The 21750-nt window shown below is 47.7% G+C and overlaps 1 protein-coding gene across 1 annotated transcript in view; it reads left to right on the top strand.

Annotated features, from left to right (window-relative positions):
* The first annotated feature begins 974 nt into the window (after nt 1-974).
* The window catches only part of LOC147974876 (uncharacterized), a 109981-nt gene continuing 89205 nt past the window's right edge, over nt 975-21750 (top strand). Inside the window, exons 1-4 of the mRNA XM_087520186.1 lie at nt 975-1016; nt 1113-1208; nt 1313-1387; nt 1608-1655. Of these exons, the coding sequence (XP_087376312.1) occupies nt 975-1016; nt 1113-1208; nt 1313-1387; nt 1608-1655 (261 nt within the window). The remainder of the gene's footprint in view (nt 1017-1112; nt 1209-1312; nt 1388-1607; nt 1656-21750) is intronic.

Below are 21750 nucleotides of genomic sequence, written 5' to 3' on the forward strand. Positions count from 1 at the left end.
GTGCAAATTAGGAGCAGTTGTAGACAATTTTTGAGATAATATAGCCAATCTGCCAGCCTTGTGGTGGATATCCTGGTTAATGTGTCTTCCCCTGTTGTGTGCAACTAGGGACCATTACCCGTGCAAATTAGTACATATCCTTGCCAATATACTTCTATCCAATACACTATATCCAAGCTGCGAGCCTTTGTGATAGATCTGGTGGTTTGTGTGTTTTCCCCTGCTGTGTGCAACCAGAGACCCTTGTTTGTGCAATTTAGCACCAATACTTGCCACTTTTCCAATATGGTCTACCCAATCTGTCAGTCTTGTTGTGTATGTGGTTGTTCATGTGTTTTCCCCTGCTGTGTGCAACTAGGGACCATTATTTGTGCAAATTAGTACCAATGCTTGCCAATTTTCCAACATGGTCTACCCAATCTGTCAGTCTTGTTGTGTATGTGATTGTTCATGTGTGTTTCCCCTGCTGTGTGCAACTAGGGATCATTATTTGTGCAAATTAGTTCCAATGCTTGCCAATTTTCCAACATGGTCTACCCAATCTGCCAGTCTTGTTGTGTATGTGGTTGTTCATGTGTGTTTCCCCTGCTGTGTGCAACTAGGGACCATTTGTTTGTGCAAATCAGTTCCAATGCTTGCCAATTTTCCAATATAGTATATTCTTGTTGCACAAGTTCTGTTTGTCCCAGCTGCATAAGTTATCATAATGATCTTGTTGCCTTTAGTTAACTATTTTCTTGCCACAGTTAAACTTAGTTGGCTTATATGCTGTCCAGTTTGCATAAGGTTGACTGTCCAGTTGGCTGCATCATTGTAGTAGTTGGTTGTCCACATGGTTTATAGGTTTTTGCAATATGTGTCCTGCTTATGTGTAGAGGTCTGCAGATCAAAGCAACCTTTTATGATTTCTCTAGTTTGTTTGTGCATCTTCTAACTATGTTTTCTTTTGTTGTATTTCCCCCCGCAGGGCAAAAATGGTTATAATAGGAGGAGATGCGGATGGCAATGAAGAAGTTGTATCTTTTTCACTTTTTCTGTGTTTTTGAGTTGTTTTCAACTTATGCACGTATGGTAATGTCATTTTTTCATGTTTTCTTTGGTTGCTTAATCAGCGTTCTGGAAGTCAGTCGCTTCGCCGGAACTCGAAGCGTCCTGCTAATCGCCAGCCACGACCTGCGCGGAGTGTTCAGCAGGGAGAGAAAGTTGAGGTAAGTGGCATGCTGATGACACAAGCGCCTTATTTTGGTTTTGTTTGGGTTATATAATATTTTTTTTTGTTTTTTCCCACGCTCATGTTTTTTATTTTTCTTAGGATGTTGATCAGTTTCGTGTTGTAAAGCGGACTAGACGTGCAACACTTGGAAGGGGAGCTGAGTCATCTTCTATGGTAAGTAAATTCTTGAATATAAGTGTTTCTCGCTTTTTAGACGCTGATGAAATTATGCAGCCATTGCCAGCACTATTTTTGTTGTAGTTGGTTAATAACAATCTTGTAGTTGACATCACTGGTCATCTTGATCTAAATATAGTTGACATTAATTAGCATCTTGTAGTTGACATTAGTTGGCATCTTGTAGTTGACACCACTGGTCACTATTTTTGTGCAGGCAGCAGTTGTTGGAGGAGCTGCCGCATCTTCCGCAGCAGATGCTGAGGTATGTGGTTTTTTTGTGTGTGTTTATGAGCTATTGAGCAGTTCCTTGCAAACTATTTTTAGTTGTTGTTATCTTATTGCAATATCATTTCTTATCATTGCACATCCCCTATAACGTTTTGTAGTTGTCAGGTCTAGTATATTTTCTTATTTTTTTGCAGGTTGCACACTGGTAGTCTTCAGTTGTCATCATGAGCTTTATTAGTTGCATAAAAACATCATATTAATTGGCATGATCCATTTTATGTTTATATATGTGACGCCCCGAGACCGACGGTCCAGATGCCTTCTATGTTTTGCGTGTTAGCTCTGTTATTTATTTGTTTGTTGCATTCATCTTTGCATCATGTGCATTGCATCATATCATCATGCCATTAATTTTTCCAACTCCACTAAATAAAATGCATAGATTTTTGATCTATTTAAATTAAGGGAGCTCACATGGTGATTTCTCTATATAACATATCCTCCCAATATATTAGGGAGCTATAATAAATATTCTAACACACTTGCAAATATTCCCCATGTCTTTTCTACTTTAAGTTCGACTTCAAAACCTTGCCCACATTTTCTCTTCCCATTTGCCGAGGTTCCTCCAAAAATTTCAACATTTTTGGACACTTCAAATACCAAGTCCTAGTTCAAACCCATTTGAATTAAATTCCTGCAATCTTGCCACTTCTATTTTTCCTGTGAACATGTACATTTTTGTGAGTCCAGAAAAATTATACGCATGCGCAAATTCTTTCCCTAACCCCCTCTTTCTTTTTCTCCTATTTAATTGTTTTCTGTTAAAGGAAATAAGAAGAGGAGAGAGAGGGAGAGCAGCCCAATCAGTCCGGCCCTTTAGCTCAACCAGGCCCAGCCGCCGGCCTCCCTAGCTCAACAGCCTCTAAGGCCCAGCCACTCCAACCCTAGCCTGCAAACAACGCCCCATCTCCCTCCACTCGATCTCTCCCTCACCCTCTCCCCTCGCGCTGCCAGACCCAGCGCCCCATCTCCCTCCACCGTTTTCTCCCTCGTCTCCCACCTCACGCACCAGGGAGGAGCCCCGCGCCCGATCCCTCAGCCCCTCGCGCGTGAGCTCGATCTCGAGCGCCTGAGTTGCTCTTCCGCCGGTGACTCCGTTCCTCTGCTCCGCCTCCCCTGCTTCGTGCCAAGGACGTCGCCGGCAACAGGGTTGCTACCGTCATCGCGCACCCACACTACTCGGCCGCCGCACCGTCTTCTTCACCTCCCTGCACCGCGTTGGCGGACTGCTGCCAGCCGCTCACCTACTTCCCCGGCACCCGCGTCCGACCTCGCCGGTCGCTTCTGCCTCTCCGCGACCCTCGCTGCAGCTCTTTCTCCAGCTCGTCGTCGACCTCGCCTTGCCGTCGCGCCGTCTTCTCCGCCTCCCAGCCATGGCCACGCTAAGCCCTCCTGCTCGAGTCCCCGGCCGCAGCAGGCACGAGCTCCTCTGTCCCGAGTCTCCGCCCTTCTGCACCTCGTCTCCGGCCCTGCTCGTCAGAGCCACGCCTCCCGGTGCCCGCAGCTGCATCGTCGGTCTTCCGCCTCAATCCGACATTGTCCCTGAGGGAGTCCTGGATTAGGGGGTCTCCGGACAGCCGCCCTGGGAGTCGCTACAGACTATGATCAGGTTGGGCCTAAACCTGATCTGAGAGAAATTAACTCTCCCTAGGTCACCCATCATGTTGCAGTGGTGAAAGAACAATGCAGCAACCCTTCATCCATCTTAAGGACTAGCTACGTCCAAATTCCCGATCCCTCCAAGCCGGATACCCGCGGAGGGGAGGATGCCACTCAAAGCCTGAACCTAGAATCAGGCAGCGGGCTAGATTTACCGGAAAACATCCAAGAATCCAAATTTTCGAGTTCAGAAACTCCTTGGCCACTGAGCCTCATATTGGGTGAGGATTCGGATTCAATTCTATCCACCCACCCAAACATACGCGATCTATCCCAAGTTAGGCAAGAGCCCGAAGAAACAGTACACCATTACTGGGCCAGATTCCTCCTGGTCAAGAATAGGATAAAGGACTGCCGCGAGGAAGACGCAATTTCATTCTTCTACAATAATTATACGGACAAGGGAATCCTCAACGCCATAAGTCGTCGCGAAATTACACGCTTTGCCGACTTGGTGTCCATAGTACGAAAGTACTGTGCGATGGAAAGCGCCTGAAAAACCGAAATAAAATTTTGGGATAATCCGGCCCTGAATACAAACCTAGTCCGAAATAAAAGGGTGCATTATCACAATACACCTGGGTTAACTACCAAAAAGAAAAAGCCCTCTACGGGGCAAGGAACCGTACTGGAGGGATGGCTCAACGGACCCTGCAAAATTCATAGTACAGCGGATGCGATACCAACGCACAGCCTTAGAGCATGCTGGATACTCCGGCAGGTGGCCAAAAGTGGTGAGGATCTACTCCTTCCAAAAACCACAGAGCACCACCCCGAGGACAACAATACGGTCTTAACGGTCTTTGAGACCTTCACGTTAAATAGTAGACAGAAGCGAACACTCCGCAGCACGTCCGAAATCTGCCACATAGCAGAAACAAATCCTTGGAGCGACACGGCTATTACCTTCAATGCCAGTGACGAACCTAAATTCCAAACAGCCCGAGTACTAGCCGCACTGGTCCTCAGTCCAATTGTGGACGGCTTTCGACTCACCAAGGTACTCATGGACGGCGGCAGCGGATTAAACCTCATCTATGAGGAAACTCTTCAAAAGATGGAAATAGACTGGAGCCGCATTAAGCAAAGCAGCACAACCTTTAGAGGAATCATCCCCAGTCGGGAAGCACGCTGCGCTGGAAAAATCACACTAGACGTGGTATTCGGCACGCTGGATAATTATAGGTCCGAAGAAATTACATTCCAAGTGGCCCCGTTCAGCAGCGGATACCACGCTCTATTAGGGCGGGAGGCGTTTACAATCTTCCAAGCCATACCCCATTACGGGTACATGAAGCTCAAAATGCCCGGGCCCAACGGAATCATCACTCTTGTTAGTGATCCGGACATAGCACTCCGCGCACTAGCGGCCGAAGAACTTACTGTGCTACGCTCCACGGTGAACAGGGACGACGTGATACTCGATAAAAGATCCAAGTCCACCTCCTTTAAGCCGGTGGACGAAATAGTCAAATTCCAAGTCCATCCAACGGACCCTACAAAAACAGCTTCCATCGGGGCACAATTAAACCCTGATGTCGACGCCGCACTGCGAGAGTTCCTACGCGAGAACTGGGACATTTTTTCCTGGCACCCTTCAGACATGCCAGGAATCCCACGTAGGCTGGCTAAACACAGCCTAAATATCCTAAAAGGATTCAAGCCAGTCAAGCAGGCTCTTCGACGTTTCTCCGAACCTAAAAGACAAGCCATGGGAGAGGAACTAGCCAAGCTATTGGAGGCGGATTCATCAGAGACATAAAACATCCAGACTGGCTAGCAAACCTAGTGATGGTACCAAAGAAGGACAAATCCTGGCGCTTGTGCGTCGATTTTAAGGACCTTAACAAGGCCTGCCCAAAGGATCCCTTCCCCCTCCCCCGCATCGATCAAATCATCGATGCTACCGCAGGACACGATTCATTGTGTTTCCTCGACGCATACTCCGGCTACCATCAAATCAAAATGGCAGAGCCAGACCAAGCCGCAACTGCATTCATCACACCATACGACCCATTCTGCTTCAACACAATGCCCTTCGGGCTAAAAAACGCCGGTGCAACATATCAGCGCATGATTCAGACATGCCTGGCAAACCAGATCGGCAAAATAGTGGCGGCATACATGGATGACATCGTCGTTAAAACCAAGCATGTCGAAACTCTAGTAGACGACTTGAGGCTCACATTCGACAACCCCCGAACATATGACACCAAGCTCAATCCGGAAAAATGCGTTCTTGGCGTACCAGCAGGAAAGCTCCTGGGATTCATTGTCTCCAGTAGAGGTATCGAAGCTAATCCGGCCAAAATTCGAGCGTTGTCATAGTTGGCTACCCCAACAGACCTCAAACAAATACAAAAATTAACTGGATGCGTGGCGGCTCTAAGCCGCTTTATCTCCCGCTTGGGAGAAAAGGCATTACCCCTTTATCGCCTCCTCCGGCGCACCGAACACTTCGAGTGGACGGACGCCGCCATGGCCAGACTCAACGAAATAAAGGCCATATTGGCAACAAACCCAGTCCTGGCCGTGCCAAACATTGGCGAACCAATGCTATTATACATTGCAGCAACTCATCAAGTAGTAAGCGCAGTGCTTGTCGTCGAGCGAGAAGTGGACGGACACAAATTTCCCCTTCAAAAGCCGGTTTACTACGTGTCAACTGTCCTTACTCCATGCAAATCACGGTACCCGCATTATCAAAAGATAGCGTATGTGGTATTCATGGCATCCCGGAAGCTACGACACTACTTTCAAGAGTGTTCGATAACGGTAGCCTCGGAAGTACCACTTAACGATATTATAAACAACCGCGACGCGACGGGCCGACTGCCAAATGGGCCATTGAGCTCCTCCCATTCGACATAACTTACAAGCCACGGCGAGCTATTAAATCGCAAGTTTTGGCTGACTTCGTCGCTGAATGGACGGAAGCCGAACTCCCTAAAGAGTACGACACATATTCAAACTGGATCATGCACTTCGACGGCTCCAAAATGTTGGCTGGTCTAGGGGCTGGCGTCGTTTTGACATCCCCAACAGGAGACACCGTTCAATACGTACTGCAGATAATGTATACGGACTCCAACAACGCAGCCGAATATGAGGCCCTTCTACACGGTCTCCGGATGGCAGTATCCATGGGCATTCAATGCCTAGAGATGTGCGGGGATTCAAACCTCGCGATATCCCAAATAAATGGAGACTTTGATGCCAAGGATCCAAAAATGGTCACTTATCGCAATGCCGTCCTAAAAATGTCAGCTCGGTTCGAGGGGCTCGAATTTCACCATGTGGCTCGGGAAAACAATCAGGCGGCGGATATCCTCACCTGCATTGGCGCAAAACGCGACGCGGTCCCTCCCAACGTTTTTCTGGAAAGGCTTTTCAAGCCATCCATAGCATGGGAAGGGGACACCGGAAACAACAGTCCGGACCCGGTCAAAATATCCGATACCGAACTCTCTGACACAATCGGAGGCTCCGCCACCGAAATAACACAATCAGCCCACGAAATAATGGCCATTATTGCCCCGTGGACAGAACCATTCCTGGCCTACCTAATTAGACAGGAACTTCCGAAGGACCAAAATGAGGCACGCTGCATAGTGCGGCGATCCAAAGCCTACAGGGTCCATGAGGGAGAATTGTACAAAAAAAGCGCTACCGGAGTCCTTCAAAGGTGCATCTCCGAAGAGGAAGGGCGGAATCTTTTGGCAGAAATTCACGCCGGACTCGGCGGCCATCACGCCGCAGCCCGGGCTCTTGTAAGCAAGGCCTTCCACACAAGATTTTATTGGCCAACGGCCCGGACAGATCCACAGGACTTGGTCCAATGCTGCACTGGTTGCCAGCTCTTTGCAAATCAAATCCACATGCCACCCACCGCCCTCCAAACGATCCCCATTACATGGCCCTTTGCGGTCTGGGGGCTTGATATGGTCGGACCCCTTAAAGGGGGAACTCACAAGAAAAAAAAATACTTATTGGTCATGGTGGATAAATTCACCAAATGGATAGAGGCTAAACCGGTAAAAACAGCCGAATCCGGACCGGTGATAGATTTCATATCCGGGGTTGTACACCATTACGGCGTCCCCCACAGCATCATTACTGATAACGGCATGAACTTCACGGCCGACGAGGTAAAACTCTGGTGCAGCAAAATGGGCATCAAGCTCGATTATGCTTCAGTCTATCACCCACAAACCAACGGTCAAGTCGAACGAGCAAATGGTCTTATAATGAGCGGCATTAAACCCCGATTAGTGCGCTCCTTAACGGAGTCCGATACACACTGGGTAGAGGAGCTTGACTCCGTACTCTGGGGACTGCGGACCACGCCAAATCGTAGTACCGAATATACACCATTTTTATGGTATACGGCGCAAAGGCAGTCCTGCCCTGTGACATAATTCATGAATCACCTCGAGTGCGCATGTACGAAGAAAGAGAAGCCGAGCTCGATCGGCAGGACGGTCTGGACACATTGGAGGAAGAGCGCAACGTAGCCAAAGCCCGTTCCGCATTTTACCAGCAGCAGGCTCGCAGATACCAAAGCAGAGAAGTACGGGCCAAAACTTATAACGTTGGCGAACTAGTTCTACGGCTGCCGGATAAGAAAAAGAACAAGCTCGAGCCCAAATGGGAAGGTCCCTTCATTATCGACCAAGTTCTGACTGGTGGAGCGTACCGACTGCGGGATGCATCGACCAGTCGACTCGAGCCGAACCCATGGAACGCAGCCAGGCTCCGAAGATTCTACGCCTAGCTCCGGACTTTATGTTAGTCCCCTCCCTTCGTCCATTTTCTGCACATGCATCATCTGTCTTGTTTCCCTTCCTTTCTTTTTATTTCCCTAGGCCTTCAAGGATCACCTTGTGCCTCACTCATACATCATAGATGCGCTAGCCGCACTCTTCATACCTGGGGGCTTCTCTCACAGAAGCTTCAATTATTTACCTGGGCCCAACGCCCGACACATGTGTTATACTTACGCATGTACCTTTTTTCACCATTATATGCATCGATATGACTTAAGTTTTGGCCAAGCTAGGCTGCCTGGCTCTTGTATTTATGCCCTACGTTCCCGTTAATTCGGCTAGGGCATAAGGGGAGCACCTCTGCGATTATTACCGCCGGGTCAGCCGGACGTGTACCTCAGACTGGGTGAAGCCAAAAGCTAGTGTTCTTAAGAGAATATTCGGTCGGTGAACAAAAGATGACTTTTATTTATTATCCATATCTGCGCTTCTTGTCGCAGTCCGGACATGCACTTTAGGGCATGCCTACCCAGGGAAAGGAACCCTTAACGGAACTATTCTCTCTGGAAGATGTTTCTTACTACCCATGTAATATAACATAACTAGTTGGTCACTTGTCTGATAAAGCACTAATGACCCCTACGCCTGGTCTCCACACATGCCCCGGTTTTTATATAACCGAGAGGGTATTCGGATACACTCCGGATTGTCGGGTCCCGAGGTTGAAGCGAAAAGGTCCGCCACGACAAACGATCTAAAATCTGGCTAGAAGACATCATATATGTCACTTTAAAATTACATAGTCAATTTGGCTGGTTGAATTCCTCTTCAATGCCCTCCAATAGGCTGTCTAGTCTACAGTCCTGTTGGGAATACTTTGCGGCCAATTCTACTTGGCCGTACACTAAATTCACAGGGATCTCCTTGCCATCAGGCCCCACAGGTCCGACTTCAGCCATGTGGTTTGGGTCAGCCTTCGTGTACCGTGTCTTCACCATTGCCCAAGCTTCCCTGGCGCCCTGACGACAGGCCGATATCTTCCATAATCGGAAACGCCGCCGTGCTCCCTTCAACTTTTCTGCAAGCTCTCCAAGGCCTTCGGGTATGGAGACGGACGGCCACAAGGCCTGGGCAACGCCTTGCATCACCTGCCGAACTCGTTCGTGCAACTGTGCGAGCTCGGGAAGAAGATCACCCGTTGAACTAGGCATCTCCTCGGCAGGACGACCTGTTAGCATACCTACAGACATAACTCTGTCAGCCAGCTTCCTCGCCGAACTCTTTTTCAAAGTTCGTTCAAGCACTTACTAAATATGCCGCGTCGAAGCCGCCGATTCTCCTTAACAGAGTCCGACAGTTGGGCACGAACATCTTTTAGTTCCACGCCCAGCTAGGTGTTGGCATCTTGGAGATCATTCTTCTCCTGCCTCACCCTTGTAAGCACGCTCTCACCGGCCTTCAGCTGGCGTATGAGCTGTTGCTTATCCGGATTCACTCCAGCGCCATCTGCAATTTTATCGTCAGATCTACATATAAAGCCGCACTCTAATATGATACTTATCATTTGACGGATATGTTACCAGAGGGGGTCTCTTTGGGCTCCCCTGCTGCGGCCATTGCGGCCTGGAGTTGGGCTTTGCACTCTTCCAGCTCCTGGGATAGTTGAGTATTCTTTTCTGTAAGAACCTACATAACAAATGATCCTTAAATCAGTTATCCTAACTGTTTCAAGTCTCAGGGGCTACTGATATATATAATCATCAAATTTTCTCACCCGTATGTCTTTTACATACTGCTCCGTGGCTCTAGCTAGACCATTTTGAGCGGCATGGAGGTGCGCGTCTCCCGAGTTGAAGGCATCCAATGCCTCTTGGGAGAAACAAGCGTCACGAAGAACAGTCCGGCGACGCCTGTGGTTCATGGCACTTTCCACCTCGGAATGGGTGGTGGATAGTCTATCTGTATCCTCTGTCGGAGGAGCACCCGGCGCACGCCTTGTACTCGTTCCCACCTCTGAGTCCGGCCTTGGAGCCTGGCTTGTGGAGGCGCGATTGGTAGCCTCTCCGGGCATAGTCCGGCGAGCGCTCTTTTTCCTGAAAAGAAGGCATGGGTTAATATGCCACTGTAACTAATGTCTTGCAATAAAAACGACGCGCCATACCGCTGCGCCGGTGCCTCAATCCGGACTGCGGATCTTTTCAGCCTGCCTGGCCCAGCGGCCCCTTGTTGGCTAGTTGCCACAGGCTCGGCCTTTTGACCCGAGGACCTCCCCTGCAAGACACGGCTGTTATATGACAATAAAAAAGAGAGAGCACAAGGACGGATCCCTTTTTAAGTGCTGGGATTTCGGTCTCAGTCACCTGTGAGGCCGGAACTAGCCCAGGGTAATTGGCCGTAATGGCCACCAAGGTATTGTCATTACTCCCTTGGTAAAAAAACCCCGTCGATCAGCTCCATGGATATGTCCGGATCCTCCTGGGAGGCCGGGTCAAGGGACCGTCCAGGGTCCTCGGGCTGTGGAGGAGGGCTGTTTATCTCCTTTACTGCCTGGCGCAGCTCATGCGATGAAATCACCAGAATGAATACTTAAACTACGGGAATATGAAACGGATGGGCGAGAAAAGTCTCCGCTTACCCAGCTCGGAGGATTGTACATAGAGAATCCGCCCCGCGGGTTGACATGGAGGAATTCCTTCTCTTCTCCCTTGTATAAAGTGGACAAGATCTTTATTAGATCAGCAGCCGATCCCGGCCCTTTGCGGCCGTGGCGGGTGGCGTCATCCTCCCCGTTGAAATCCCACATGGGGTGGCCTCTATACTGGAGCGGCTGCACCCCCCGCATAATGCATATAGCCATGAGCTCGATCATGGTCAATCCGGATGGAGCTAAAGAGCTTATCCGGCTCATCAGATAAAGAATGTCCCGGTCGTCTTCATCCAGGGGGCTCTGTGGACGCCAGCTCCGGCGCTTCTTCAAAGGGGCGTTGTCAAACTCAGTAAGGCCGATCCAAATAGGGTCCGGAAGGGGGACATTTTCTATATAAAACCATTCTGAAGGCCAGTCTTCGGACGTCTTCTTCGGGGTCCCAGATAGGTATCCGGTCCCAGTAATACGCCACACTTCGGCTCCGCCCACTTGATATATTGATCCCTTCTTGGAATGGGCACAAGGCAGAACAACTTCTTCCACAGAGCGAAATGAGCCTCACAACCCAAAAATAACTCGCAAAGGGCTACGAATCCCGCGATATGCAGCAAGGAGGCAGGCGTAAGGTTGTGCAGCTGGAGGCCATAGAACTCCAGAAGCCCCCGGAGAAACGGATGAATTGGGAATCCGAGCCCTCTTACCAGATAAGGGACAAGGCATACCCGCTCTCCCTTGGAGGGATTGGGACGGCTCTCCGCTTGCTCTCCGCCATTATAGGTGGCAAGCCCGGCTCAAACCGGGACCAGGTACGCTGGGGAAGAAATCCCTTGGACTGAAGCATCACCAATTTGCTGTGCGGGATGGAACATCTCTCCCAATCTCCAGGCTTGGAACTAGGGGTGCGAGAGGAGGAGCTGTGTCGACCGGCCATGGTGGAATGGATCTCTGCCGGGTACGCTCCGATGAAGACTCGGCAATGGAGGATGATGTGATTTTGATCAGAATCCTCGTCTTTTTAAATAGGCGGCTCATTTACATAGCTAGGGGAGTAAATGTGAAAACACCCTGGCTCTTCACATTCGCTCGACACGTGGGAAGTGGCCATTATTGGGCGTAGAAGCTAAGGAGTACAAACCGTCACAAGGAACCGAACATTATTTCGACAGGTACGTAGAATTTGGAGAAGGAACCCGCCTTGCAATGCCGAAGACAACAGCGCGCCGGACTCATTGTCATTGAAGCCTGGTTTAGGGTCTACCGAGGGAGTCCTGGATTAGGGGGTCTCCGGACAGCCGGACTATCTCCATTGGCCGGACTGTTAGACTATGAAGATACAAGATTGAAGACTTCGTCTCGTGTCCGGATGGGACTCTACTTAGCGTGGAAGGCAAGCTAGGCAATACGTATATGGATATCTCCTCCTTTGTAACCGACCTTGTGTAACCCTAACCCACTCTGGTGTCTATATAAACCGAAGGGTTTTAGTCCGTAGGACAACAATCACAACATACAATCATACCATAGGCTAGCTTCTAGGGTTTAGCCTCTCTGATCTCATGGTAGATCTACTCTTGTAACACCCATATCATCAATATTAATCAAGCAGGACGTAGGTTTTTACCTCCATCAAGAGGGCCTGAACCTGGGTAAAACTTCGTGTCCCTTGCCTCCTGCTACCATCCGGCCTAGACGCACAGTTCGGGACCCCCTACCCAAGATCCGCCGGTTTTGACACCGACATTCCCCTTTGGCAACCGCATATGTGCAACGCCACAAGTTTTGCCTCTGTACACCCATGTGGTGTCGACCGTGGAGTTCCACCAGTTGCTAGCATCACTCCATTACTTCCTCCCTGAATGGTTTCGCCAAGTGCCTCTTTCGGTGTGACCAAGACCGTGAGTATCACGGATCCGCCAAGTACCTCGACGCCCGTTGCCTAGAACGACCACCGAACAGGGAATGACGCCAAGTACCAGGTCAACGAGAACCGCCAAGGTCGTCTTCGGCCGTCTCCGAAATCGCCAAGTACCCCTTCGGAACGCCAAGGTGGATCTCTACCGTTGACGAGGTTCCGATAAGACCGTCAAGTTAATGACTACTTCCATGACGATACGAGAACTACTGTCGACGTGCATTTTGCCAAGTACCACTACCGTCAACCCTCGAAGACTCCGTGGATGTCAAGTCCCTCGCCGTGACCCCGAACATCTACGGAAGCTTGTGCGACTAAGAACGTGAACGACTACCGTCGACCCCAAGTTACTCGTATTTGTCAAGTCCCTCTACGAAACATGTATCACTACTTCCATTACCGACGCCGTGTACCACTACTTCCACTATGACCGTCCCGAGAACGTCTACTTCCTCTACATTGCACCAAACTCGAACCGCCTCGAAAACGCATGCTTCAAAGGTGTACCACCGAGACGATGACTCGTGGACAAATGCATGTTGCATGAGATGAACCGTATGTTGGCACTGTGTCTGAATTGTCACTCGTTTCCATGCCACTAACCCGTGGGAACCCGATTGTCGGGAGCACCTCACCATCTTGCTCAATTCGCTCACGCCCTATCTTTTGCACCGGCATCTCAATCGAGTTACCAGAACCGGAACATTGTCGTGGCACCATTTTCGTTATCGTCGCTGTGGCACCCTTTCTTTCCACCACGGTGACAAATGCTTCATAATATGTTCATGTCAACTTTTAACAAAAAATGCATAAAACTTGAACATGTCATCCGCATAATGATAATAACATTTAAAATGTTTAAAATTGTTGTTTGCTTCAAATTTGCTATATATGCATATGAGGATTTTTCTGGACTTGTTGTTTGTTGTTTCGGCCTCATTTAAACTTGCCTAAATAGTTAGTTTACTTTTGCCTCACCTCTTGCCATGTTAACCAACATTTAATTTTGTCGAGTACCTAAACGTGAGTCAACTAAATAACCGAATGTGGTGTTTCGTCAATATGCAACTTGTTGCATATTGAGCTCCACTTAACTTGTAGTGTTGTTTGTTGCACTTTGCCATGCCATGCCTCATTAAACCGGACATGAATCATACTTGTTTGTGCATCATGCCATGATTATGCTTGTGTGTTTACCATGTTGCTTGTTTCTTTCCGGTTTGCTTCTCTCGTTAGCTTCAGTTTCATTCCGGAGTTGTGAGGATCCGTTCGACTACGTCCGTTTGTCTTCTTCATGGACTCGTTCTTCTTCCTTGCGGGATTTCAGGCAAGATGACCATTACCCTTGATATCACTTCTATCTTTGCTTGCTAGTTGTTCGTTCTATCGCTATGTCGTGCTACCTACCACTTGTTTATCATGCCTCCCATATTGCAATGTCAAGCCTCTAACCGACCTTCCTAGCAAACCATTGTTTGGCTAAGTTACCGCTTTTGCTCAGCCCCTCTTATAGTGTTGCTAGTTGCAGGTGCCTTGCAGGTTGTTCCATGTTGGAACATGGATATGTTGGGATGTCACAATATCTCTTATTTAATTAATGCATCTATATACTTGGCAATGGGTGGAAGGCTTGGCCTTTTGCTCGGTGTTTTGTTCCACTCTTGCCGCCCTAGTTTCCGTCATACCGGTGTTATGTTCCTTGATTTTGCGTTCCTAACATGGTTGGGGTTATGGGACCCCCTTGATAGTTTGCTTTGAGTAAAACTCCTCCAGCAAGTCCCAACCTTGGTTTTACATTTGCCTAACAACCTAAGCCTTTTCCCTTGGGTTCCGCGGACCCGAGGGTCATCTTTATTTTAAACCCCCCGGGCCAGTGCTCCTCTGAGTGTTGGTCCAACCTGGGCGATGTCCGGCGCCCCCTGGGCAACCAGGTTTTATGCCAATCCGACGTCTGGGCCATCCGGTGTGCCCTGAGAACAAGATTTGTGCAGCTCCTATCGGGATTTGTCGGCACATTCGGGCGGTCTTGCTGGTCTTGTTTTACCATTATCCAAATGTCTTGTAACCGGGATTCCGAGACTGATCGGGTCTTTCCGGGAGAAGGAATATCCTTCGTTGATCGTGAGATCTTGTAATGGGCTAAGTTGAGACACCCCTGCAGGGTATAAACTTTCGAGAGTCGTGCCCGCGGTTATGTGGCAGATGAGAATTTGTTAATATCCGGTTGTAGAGAACTTGACACTTTACTTAATTAAAATGCATCAACCGTGTGCGTAGCCGTGATGGTCTCTTTTCGGCGGAGTCCGGGAAGTGAACACGGTTTTGGGTTATGTTTGAACGTAAGTAGTTTCAGGATCACTTCTTGGTCACTCCTAGCTTCACGACTGTTGCGTAGCTTCTCATCTTACTCCTTTTTGCGTATGTTAGCCACCATATTTGCTTAGCGCTTGCTGCTACTCCACCTCATTACCTTGTCCTACCCATAAGCTTGAATAGTCTTGATCTCACAGGTGTGAGATTGCTGAGTCCTCGTGACTCATGGATACTTCCAAAACGGTTGCAGGTGCCGATGATACCAGTGCAGGTGATGCTATTGAACTCAAGTGGGGGGTTCGACGAGGACCTTGGTCGTTACTTTGTTTCGTTTCCTGATGATCAGTAGTGGAGCCTAGTTGGGACGATCGGGGATCTAGCATTTGGGGTTTAACTTCCTTTTATTTGGACTTGACCGTTGTCGGTGTCAAAACCGGCGGATCTCGGGTAGGGGGTCCCGAACTGTGCGTCTAAGGCGGATGGTAACAGGAGGCAGGGGACATGATATTTACCCAGGTTCGGGCCCTCTTGATGGAGGTAATACCCTACGTCCTGCTTGATTGATATTGATGATATGAGTATTACAAGAGTAGATCTACCACGAGATCAGAGAGGCTAAACCCTAGAAGCTAGCCTATGGTATGATTGTATGTATATCTATCAACTAGCCTGGCCTCGGTTTATATAATGCACCAGAGGCCTAGGATAACAAGAGTCCTAGCCGAATACGCCGATGGGGAGAAGTCCTTGTCTTGGTCGCCAAGTCTTGTGGAATCTTCCATGTATGCGGCAGCTGTCCGAACTGGCCCATGAGTATACGGCCATGGGGGGGGGGTCCTCGGCCCAATCTACTAGATCGGGAGATGACGTGGTGAGTACCCCCTAGTCCAGGACATCGTCAGTAGCCCCCTGAACCGGTCTTCAAGTTAGTGACGCTCCTCAATTCTTCCGAACTGTTCTTCATCTTTGGTTGTCAGTCTTGAAAACTGGTTCAACAAATCTTCTCATCTTTGATCTTGAGGATCGCCGAAATGCATTCGACGAGTTTACACGTCAGGTATCCGAGGAGCCCCTTTAAGTTTCCGGCCTTTATCAATGCCTTGTTATTTTTATGCCACACCTCGGGTTCGGAGTTGTTCCCGGGAGGCAGTGTCCTCTTGCGTCCAAGCTCTAACGCTGGACAGCATTCGAGGTATCTTTTGCAGCCGAGCACAAATGCCGGACTACTTCCGAGCTCCAACGTCGAAATGTATCCGAGCTCCAACGCCGGACTATCTCCAAGATGTCATAGATCATCTTGGGCCAAAAGAGTTGAAGGAGTTTAGCCGAGCTTAATGCCGGAAATGCCCTCTATGGAGCCAGCAACTAGCGCCCGAGCTTTATGCCGGACTGTTTCCGAGGTGGTGCACCACCCCGACCATGGGCCGATTTTTTGTCAATATTTTTTATTGGTGCAATTTATTCTCTGCTGAGATATATAGCTAGTAGCCCTCAAGGTGTGTATCGGTCTAAAACCCGAGATGCACCTGAAGGATGACACAAGACCGCTGATCCCAGTAGCCGTTAAGACTCAGGTTGATTTGCAAAATCGGTCTGAGGATCAAATCCTAGCTCGGCAGAATACTTCGGGACACAAAAAGCAGTGTGCAGAGTCCTCGAGACTCAGGTTGGGTGCAGCCGACCAACGTGAGGATAATAATCTCCTCGAAAACTATATTGCACTTAAAGTTTCTGCACTGGATTGCCAATGCAGTAGCCCCCGAGACACTAGTCGGGTGGCAACACCAAATCAGGGGATCGATACGCCCCTTTAATATTAGTAAATGATAAGCCCGAAGCCCAGTAGCCCCCGAGCCTTAATGCGGGCACGGGTGGCCGAATTAAGGATCGATATCCAGAGTAAAATCACAAATTATGTGTAATGATTCTATGTATCCAAGTACTTTACATCATTAATGCTCGGATCTGCATTGTACAAAACTTTGTTGACCGACCATTGGCTTCCACCTCCTTGGCCAGTAGCTGAGGAGTGTTTGTCCTACTTTATAAAGCCTTTATGAGGGCAAAGATTTTACGACAAACAAGGCAATCTGGCCATACGGTTTTATAAACAAAGGTATGCAGAGAGATTTGTTATATTACTGTTTAACATAATAAATGTCTTCCAAAGAAAATATTCCCGCTATCGGTTCCTTTCTTTGGGTTGTCATGCTAAGCATGATCATGAAACCTCAGCTCTAACGTAAGAGCCAAATATTGAGGATTTTGTTTGGGAGGCCAGTTACTGCGGGCGAGCCATTGATCCTTTTGCTGATCACACAGCGGAACTCTCAATGAAAGCACCAATGTCGGTGTCAAAACCGGCGGATCTCGGGTAGGGGGTCCCGAACTGTGCGTCTAAGGCGGATGGTAACATGAGGCAGGGCACGATGTTTACCCAGGTTCGGGCCCTCTTGATGGAGGTAATACCCTACGTCCTGCTTGATTGATATTGATGATATGAGTATTACAAGAGTAGATCTACCACGAGATCAGAGAGGCTAAACCCTAGAAGCTAGCCTGTGGTATGATTGTATGTATATCTATCGACTAGCCTGGCCTCGGTTTATATAATGCACCAGAGGCCTAGGATAACAAGAGTCCTAGCCGAATACGCCGGTGGGGAGAAGTCCTTGTCTTGATCGCCAAGTCTTGTGGAATCTTCCATGTATGCGGCAGCTGTCCGAACTGGCCCATGAGTATACGGCCATGGGGGGGGGTCCTCGGCCCAATCTAACAGATCAGAAGATGACGTGGTGAGTACCCCCTAGTCCAGGACACCGTCAACCGTAGTTGGTCTATGTGTGTATTTTGGATGATGTATGAATTATTTATGTATTCCGTGACATGGCGAATGTAAGCCAACTCTATTTATCCCTTTCTTATTCAGTACATGGGATTGTGTGAAGATTACCCCTCTTGCCACAAAACCACCATGCGGTTATGCCTCTAAGTCATGCCTCGACACGTGGGAGATATAGCCGCATCGTGGGCATTACAAGTTGGTATCAGAGCCATCCCCAACTTAGGAGCCCTGCTTGATCGAATTGCTGACATTGTTGAGTCTAGAACAAAATGTTTTGAGTCTTAGGATTATATATATCGGAGAGTAGGATTCTTTTTACTCCTCGGTCCCTTCGTCGCTCTGGTGAGGCCTCCTGACGTAGATGTTTTGACTTTCCTCTCAAATTTCACGAAAATTTTTAGGATCACGCGGGTATCTTGGGATCGTTTCGATATTCTTGTGACGAGAACATTGTTCTTGGTGCCTCCTGACATTTAGGGGTTGTGGCAGTGTCCCGGGGAGTTGAGCTCCGAGGTGTTGTCGTCACAATTTTATCGTTGCAGTTCTGGAATACCTGAGTTCGTGACATCGAAAATCTCTTTTATGCAGTTGTTGGTGAGATAACCTCAACGCCACCCAGTACTGGGGCGGGAGTTCGGGAGTATTGCCATAACTCGTATAACGGATGCTTTTCAAAGGTTGAGGTACACGATTTCTGGAGTTTTCTTGGTTATGTGTTGATGGATGGATAACTTGTTAGTTGTGTGATTTATATTGTGCCTCCCTGTATCCCCAACACCAGATTGCATAACCAGAACGTTCCGGGAGTTTATAGGTGGGAATTCAAGTATCACGTAGAAATTCTTTCGAACAGACACATGATACGATATGGGATTTATCATATGTTTGTTTTGGCTTATTCTGCAAGCCAAATCCTTTGTTTTTTTGTTTTGAGTTGTGGTATTCGAGTTGCTTCAATGTCAAGTGTTGATTCTATACCTTTCCTAAGCAGTGTTCTCATATTTCTATGCGAATACTAATCCTCCTTCCTCGAGATTGTCTCGACAATTCTATTTCCAACCGGTGTGATTCTCTTCAAGATGATCCTATCATATTTTCCCATTTGCAAGATCCAATCTCAGTTTTCTCAACGGTGTTCGTTTCATCCGTCCCAAGCTGCCTTTGTTTTCCCACCCTCCCACCCCTTGTTTCTTCGAGGACTCAGATTTTCTTAATCAAGTATCCATCTTATGGATGTGAAGTTTCTTCATTCTTTCCTTCAATGTTCTTAGCCGGTGATTCTCATGAAGATGCTTAGGAGCTTCAAGTTCATCCTTCTTCGTTCTCATTTTATTCTCCGGTGGATCCAATTCAAGCCTTCGGTGTTGACCATACCCTTTCCCTGATTCAAATGCTTTCACATGCCGGTGCACCTCTTAATTGCTCACCTCTCTCTATTCAATAGTTTCGGAGTGTGAAAGATATCTCAGAAGATTCGTTTCCATTCCTAATCCGTTCAAGCTATCTCGAGGTTGTTATCTCTTTCAAGTCATTTAATTCAACCGGTGAAATCTCTCTTTTAAAATCGTTCAACCGTGAATCTTTTGAGTGGGCCCTAACCCACAGGTCTTTTCCCAGGATCTTACCCGACTCTTCTATATCTGGAGCGATTCCCAAATTCTTTTCAAAAGTGTGATGTAAGAATGAATTGTCATCAGTCAGATGCCTTCTCCAAGATCGCTTCAAATTCTTTTCATCTTTGGCTTGATATTTATATTCTTCATTGTTCCGGAGTGTCTCAATAATTTTGGTGGTGTTTCTCATTATCATTCTCGGATTTTGAAGACCGAAGAAGAGTTCCTCTTAAATCCTTACCCGTTTTCCCAAATATGTGTAGTTCATGCTTGATGCCATCCTCTAATAATTGTTTCGATTGTGAGGATTCTTTTCACCCATCTGGAGCAATTGAGGAGTCTTTTCAGTTTGATTCTCCAGAGCCATGATCTCAGAATTATTCATTCCAGCTTTCAGTTCTCGTTCTCCAAATCTTACTGGGGCATCATTCAAGAATTCCTAAATTAGCTCTGGATCTCTTCGTTCACTTGTATCTAAATTCTCTCAAGTATCTTCGTTCATTTTCTAATTCTTCCCGGTGTTTCTTTATCTTTCCTTCGTTCATTTTCAATTCTTACGATGGTTCGTTCAAGAGTTCTCTTCATTGGTTATCATATCAATTCATTCATTGTTCCAATCCTACTGGTGGATCGTTGAAGACTTTTCTCAAGTTTACGCTATATCTCTCTTAATCCTTTCTACGAGAATAAGTAGTATGCCAAATCCGTTGCTTGTCATCAACCTAAATTGGTGAAGGATACGCATAACGTAATTCTTATTATTGTTTCATCCAAGTGATCTAGTTTCTTATTTCCAGAGTTGTTCATCATGTCACATTTCTCGGTTCGAGATGCTTCATCTTTTCTTTTCCGAAGTTCCAAGTATTCTGCATGATCTCATCGTGAAGCTCCATCTTAATCATCGCAAGGTTCACTTTGTGTTTTCAACTTCTCTTTGTTTTTTATCATCCTTTTGTTTACCGGAGTTGTTCATGGAGGCTCTACATGGTGGTTCGTCAATGATTCCTTTCATTCTCGATTTGCTCTTCAAGATTTCTCTCGAAGCTAAGATCCGCCAAGCTATACTCTAAAATAAACATGGTGTTCAACACATGTTTTGTTTTGAGGAGTTCAAGTATTCTTCATCTTGCATTCCGAAATGCAATTCGTTCTTCCTTATCTTTTGAGGTGGTGTTATGTCACTCTTGACAATTTCCCGTCGTGTGTCATGATTCAACAGTTGTCTAGAATGAGATAGTTAAACCCATCAATTTCTTTGAGCATGAGATCTTCTCAATCCATCAATCTCTTCGTTCGAGTTATCTTGGGTTATTTTTCACCTAAATCTTTCCCTAAGGATTGTTGCTATTTATGGTGCTTATAAATGACCCAAGTTCTTCATTTATCCTCCCGGTGAAATAAGTTTCTCATCTCCTTGTTGATATCAATCCAATCTATTGTTTCCGTTAGTGGAAGAATTTCACCTCATAACTTTGAGACGTTTTCCATAAGCCCACAACAACCTTATTCTTTTGTTGTTTAATTTTCAACAACTCCATTCAATCTTTCTTTCTAAGGATGCCTTCAAATCCATTGGTGGTAGAAGTTATCATTTTCTTCTACTTTCTTTCTTCCTAACGATCTAGCTTCTATTCGTTCGTTCCGGATGTCGGATTTCGGGTTTCGGCAAAACCCTTGAGGTTCGAACACTGGGGTGCGCACGAAGATCTCTCCTCCCCCTTGCACTCTCCCTCACCGTGATCTCAAGGCTCAGCACGTCAAACTCGCAGAACAAAGGGACACAAGATTTATACTGGTACGGGCCACCGATTTGGTGTAATACCCTACTCCAGTGTGGTGTGGTGGATTGCCTCTTGGGTTGAGGATGAACAATTACAAGGGAAGAACAACCTCCTGAGGAGAGGTGCTCTTGTGCTTGGTGAGTTTGTGTGGATGAGGATGATCTGAATGGCCTCGGATGCGTTCTCGGATCCGTCCTCTCCTACTGTGGTGGCTAGCCCTATTTATAGAGGCCCTGGTCCTCTTCCCAAATGCTGGCGGGAAGGGATGCCACAACAACCAAATTTGAAGGGAGACAACTAGTACAAGTTATCCTGGCTAAAGGTGGTCTTCGCCTGCCAAAGTCTCTGGTGGTGACGCCGTCCTGGGCTCCATGGTGACCTCCGTCCTGCTGGTCTTGGTCTCGTTGCACTGATATGGAAACCTTTGCCTGATGCCTCGGGACTCCTCACCTGTGCTTGTCCCTTTAGCACCAAAGAGGAAATGAGGACACTGCGCGCGCTGGCACCCGCCTGGTGCCTGCCTGGCCTTG

The sequence above is a fragment of the Triticum urartu genome, chromosome 4A (assembly GCF_056163025.1).
Source record: "Triticum urartu cultivar PI428250 chromosome 4A, HENAU_Tu73, whole genome shotgun sequence".
In the NCBI taxonomy this organism is placed as follows: Eukaryota; Viridiplantae; Streptophyta; class Magnoliopsida; order Poales; family Poaceae; genus Triticum; species Triticum urartu.